This window comes from Pinus tabuliformis, chromosome 9 (assembly GCF_031772625.1).
Source record: "Pinus tabuliformis cultivar Carrire ecotype Pingquan chromosome 9, CPIR1, whole genome shotgun sequence".
In the NCBI taxonomy this organism is placed as follows: Eukaryota; Viridiplantae; Streptophyta; class Pinopsida; order Pinales; family Pinaceae; genus Pinus; species Pinus tabuliformis.
Window position 1 is genome coordinate 1,393,587,110 of NC_142307.1, and position 5,068 is coordinate 1,393,592,177.

Sequence of the window (5,068 nt, forward strand, 5' to 3'; positions counted from 1 at the left end):
AGACAGCCATTCTCTTCTTTTTCCATCGTGAATTTTATGGCGGCGGATTGGTTAATAAGGTGACAGAAGAAGCGATCGAGTTCATCCGGACCATGAGACCAGACAACACCAGTGTCATCAACGAATCTCCTCCAAGGGTCCCAGCCTTGTCTTCTTAGCCTTCTCTTTTCCTTTTGTTAGGTCTTAGGGTTTTTGTCTTCCACCTCCTTTAATTTCTTTTGTCGGTTTTGTCCTATGATCTTGGAACGGTTGAGTTTGTTTCGAGCTATTATTGTATATATGGGGCTTATTAGTATTATATTATTTAAGTATCCCTAGGTTAACCTTAAAAATTAAGTTTCCCTTAAACGAATTCTTAAAAAATAAAAAATAAAAAAATAAAAAATAAAAAATAAAATAAAAAAAAATAAAAAAAAATAAAAAAATTTTAAACCTTATAAATATCAATAATTATCAGTATTGATATGTCTTTATTCTTCTTTATTTAGATATCTATATATTTATTACCTACTAATGACACCATTTATTTTTATTTTTCATTAAATAAATAATTTATACTATTATTAGTTTATATTTTTTCATTTAATCATTTATTTATTTAGTAGATTAATAATTTATTTATTATTATTTTTCTTCATTTATATATTTATATATTTAGTTAATAAATAAATAATTTGTTTATTTTATCTTACACCTAATATAACTAATTTTATATATCTATATGTAAAATTTATTTATTTATTATTATATTATAATTTATTTATTATTTATAATTTTATAATTAAATAATTTATTATTATTCTATAATTCTTTATCTATCTTACACCTAATATAACTAAAAATGATACCATTTAATTTTATTTTTTCATTAAATAAAATATTTTATACTTTTAGATTCATTAATATATAATTTATTATTAATTTATATTTCTTCATTGATTTATTTATAAATAATTTATTATTATTTTATAATTCTTCATATGTTTATAGTTTTATCTCACACCGAATATAACTAATTTTATACATTTATATATAAATTTATATATATTGATTTATTTATTATTATATTTAATTTAATTTTTATCTATTTTTTACCTAATATAACTGAATTGGACCTTGCTCCCTTAGTTAGGTAACCGTTGGTGTCTCTGCTCTAGCTATTTAAATAGGCGAAGCTGGATCTGTTTTTCAACTTGTCCTGACGATGAACCACACTAGTTGGTTCGAAACGCGTCGACAAAAGATTCGCTATGTGATTTTGCCGAAGATTATCTTACATAAAATCCTATGAACTATTTTTATTTTCATAAACTTTAAAATACCATTTATTCATTCATAAAATAATATTGGAAGTGTCGGATATATGATCGCCAACGAAACGGTTTGGTTATTCACATTTCAAATGAAAGCAGCATCATAACACTAAGAGATCTTTCTCGACGAAGGGGGTTATGTAGATCTCCGTCGAATATTTTCAAATTTTGATTTTATTCGAGCATTAATTGCCACGTGTAGGACGCGCCCTTCTCGATTGTTCTTGAATAACCGGTGCAGTATCTGGAATGTCCGAAAGCTCTGGAAATATACAAGTATTGGTGTCATGTCCTTCCTTATGGTAATGTCCCTTTGCATTTTAGTCTGAAGTACGATTTATCTGCCTTAGATCTTCCATTTAAGATATTCGGAGACGGTTTTTGGTTTTGAAAAACTCCATTCGGCGCGATTTCTGTGTTGTTTGGTCTTTTGCTCGACAAACTTTGACAGGGTTTTACTGCTACTGGGGGCCGGTTCGTCGCTATTATTTACAGGTTCGTTTCGATGCATTTTCATCCGATTTGTTTCTATTTTAGACTCTGGAATTTCAGGATTTCCTCTGTTTTTCTGTCGCCGCGACTTCTCATTGTTCTTTAGCTGTTTTCTAAGGCATGGATTTGGTAATTTGCTTGAGATTTTCGAGATTTTCGTTAGCGTTGCTTCTTTTTGAAAATGCTTACGTTTGTAGGTGTTCTAAGTGAAAATGTATGAAAGTGCGAATCATTTTGTATATTTTAAAGGATATTGGGAAGACTAATGTTGCACTGTAAGATTATCCTTGAGTTTTAAAATCTTTTCATGGCTGCCGTTGAGTTTGTTCCGAGTCAGGCAGTAAATTGCATTGATTTTAGCTGCTTTCTTAGTATGCTGGTTCGAATTTAGGCGTTTTATTCTTCTATTTTTGAAATTGTCTAATAATGTCTTTAGAAAATCGATTGCCAGGTTTTGCTAGACGAAACGGAGTTTCTGCGCCGTTGTATTAAAGAAAGAGGTTTTGCGTATCTTAAATTTCCGGGTTTTTAATTTGTAATTTTCCAAAGATCTGGACGCCTAGAAGAATTGTGAAATATTTTGTAATTTTGTAATTTTCCAAAGATCGGGACGCCTGGAAGAATTGTGAAATATTTTGTTATTTTTAGTGGCTTTGCATTAACATCCCTTAAAAAAAGGGGAAGTTCTCTCGACTGTTTTTTACTATTTGACGCGGAATTAAGGGTTAAGGTTTTGGTGCAAAAATGACCGAGGCAGAGACAGCGTATACTGTAGCTTCCGACAATGAAGCGGTTAGCGATGATGCTGAACATCCTATCCCCTTCGTGGAAACAGCCATTGGAATCGATGTTGGAACCTTCCAGTGCCGTGTGGCCGTGTGGAAGGATTCAAAGATCGAGCTTCTAGAAAACCCCGGAGGACTTAAAATGATGCCCTCTTATGTTCTCTTCATGGGTGATAGCCCTTCGAGTGGAATAAGTGCAGAAACGCCCAACGACGAGAAGGAATTGCTTTCAGGAAATGCAATTTTGAATGTGAAAAGACTAATTGGCAGGATGGACACTGATCCTGTTGTTCACAAGAGCAAGAAATTGCCATTTATGGTTCAAACTTTGGATATTGGTGTGCGCCCCTTTATTGCAGCGTTGACAAATGAGGTGTGGCGGTCGACCACTCCGGAAGAAGTACTCGCGATTTTGCTAGTAGAGTTACGAGCCATGGCCGAGGTTCAGCTAGGACGTGTTGTGCGCACCGTTGTATTAACAATGCCTGTTTCCTTTAGCCGGTTTCAGCAAACTCGTGTTGAAAGGGCTTGTGCTATGGCTGGGTTGCATGTTCTTCGCTTGATGCCAGAACCGACAGCAGTAGCCCTGCTTTATGCTCAGCAGCAACAGATGACATCTCAGGCTACTATGGGAAGTGGTACTGAGAAGCTCGCATTGATTTTCAATATGGGTGGTGGATACTGTGATGTTGCTGTCACTGCCACAGCCGGTGGGGTTTCTCAGATTAAAGCTCTTGCAGGGGATGCAATTGGAGGCGAGGATATCTTACAAAATGTTATCCAGCATGTTGCCCCTAATGTAGACCTTTCGGTGGCGAAAGGTAAGAATGCAATCAAATCTTCTGCAATGCTTCGAATCGCTGTTCAGAAAGCTATCCACACTCTCTCCACCAATACTAGTGCTTCTGTTGAAGTTGATTTGGGAGGTGGGCAGAAGATATCAAAAACCCTGCTACGAGACGAGTTTGAGGAAGTCAATAATGAGGTTTTTGAAAAATGCGAAAACCTTATTGTGCAGTGTTTACATGATGCACTGATTGATGTGGAGAACATAGCGGATGTTGTAATTGTCGGTGGCTGCTCACACATTCCAAAAATACGGAGCCTGGTTCTGAGGCTTTGCAAGAGCAAGAATATATATGACGGTATGAAACCTTTGGAAGCTGCAGTATGTGGTGCCGCTCTGGAAGGCGCAATTGCATCAGGGATTTCTGATCATAACCTTGACCTACTAACGATTCAAGCAACTCCTTTGAGCTTGGGCGTTAGAGCGGATGATGCTGACTTTGTGCCCATTATTCACAGAAATGCCACTATTCCAGCAAGGAGAGATGCATTTTTTACAACAAGTCATGACAATCAGTCTGAGGCTCTGATTGTTGTCTATGAGGGTGAAGGGAAGCAAGTTGGGGAGAACCATTTGTTGGGATTTTTTACGGTGTCAGGAATCCCACCTGCCCCAAAAGGCATTCCATTAGTCAATGTCTGTATGGATGTTGATGCATCCAATGTGTTGAGGGTATTTGCAGGAGTGACAATGCCAGATTCAAAGGGTCCTGTGCTTCCTTTCGTGGAAGTCAGGATGCCTACCATGGATGATGGTCATGGATGGTGCATTGAGGCTCTTCTCAAAAAGTATGGGGCATCTCTTGATATTAGCACCCCTCCAAAGCATTCTCAGCAGCAGCAGCAGTAAAGGTATGTGATCCGATCAAACAATTCCTATGTTGATCCTTGATCCTTGGATTTTCATTTTAGGAGCTTTTCAGGAGTAATGTTTTCTAATGAAATACTGGCATATCTTTATTGTATCTGTGTAGAGAAGCATGAATGTGAATGGATGGTGTATTGTGTAGAGCCTGTTGTCAGATTTCTCTAGATTAGGCAATGAAGCTTTGTTAACACTCCAAATTATTTGTTTTCCAGAGACTTACGATTCTTCTACCCCAGCTTCAGGTGGGAGAGAACCTCCTATTGTTCTGGGCGAGAGCCAATGTGGTTTAATTTTACAACTCTCAAAATTGTTAGCGTAACAGGGGTTTTTAGTAGGCTTATATACGTTATGTTGTCAGGGATATTGGTAGAGCAGTGTGTTTTATTGTAAATATCGGAGTATGATGTCAGGAATAGATTATAGAACAACTGGAAAAACTGTTGGAAGGAGAAAATATTCAGAGGACTGCAACTTGCAAATTTCATGGTGTGATAATGAATTTGATGAACTGAAGGTTGTCTCTCTGTTTTCTGTTCAAGTGGCTAAAGTTTTTTCCAATGTAAAGGTACCAGGACATCCATAGCTCTTAATATTTAGACAAATATCAGGGGATTCAAGGTAACATGAAACGATTGTATTGAATGGTTTATGGAAAATAAAAAGAATTTTGTTCATAAAGTGCACAACGGTTTATGGAGAATAAAAAGAATTTTGTTTATAAAGTGCAAAACTATTACTGCTTATGGTATAACATTTTATCTCCA

The 5,068-nt window shown here is 36.0% G+C and overlaps 1 protein-coding gene across 3 annotated transcripts; it reads left to right on the forward strand.

Moving 5' to 3' along the window:
• Positions 1 to 1,423: 1,423 nt before the first annotated feature.
• On the forward strand, positions 1,424 to 4,815 carry HSP70T-2 (heat-shock protein 70T-2). Of its 3 annotated transcripts, none has more exons than XM_089445917.1 (3): positions 1,424 to 1,808; positions 2,257 to 4,288; positions 4,411 to 4,815. In XM_089445917.1, the coding sequence occupies exon 2, from the start codon at positions 2,550 to 2,552 to the stop codon at positions 4,284 to 4,286; it is 1,737 nt and encodes a 578-aa protein (XP_089302043.1). In that variant the 5' UTR covers positions 1,424 to 1,808; positions 2,257 to 2,549; the 3' UTR covers positions 4,287 to 4,288; positions 4,411 to 4,815. The 3 variants fall into 3 exon arrangements, with proteins under 3 accessions (XP_089302043.1, XP_089302042.1, XP_089302041.1); XM_089445916.1 differs by having other exon boundaries at positions 1,426 to 1,808; positions 2,242 to 4,288; positions 4,517 to 4,815; XM_089445915.1 differs by having other exon boundaries at positions 1,426 to 1,808; positions 4,517 to 4,815.
• The last annotated feature ends 253 nt before the right edge of the window (positions 4,816 to 5,068 follow it).

What these genes read in the sequence shown, in the direction of transcription:
- HSP70T-2 (XM_089445917.1), top strand. Translation starts at nt 2,550, where the DNA reads ATGACCGAGGCAGAGACAGCGTATACTGTAGCTTCCGACAATGAAGCG.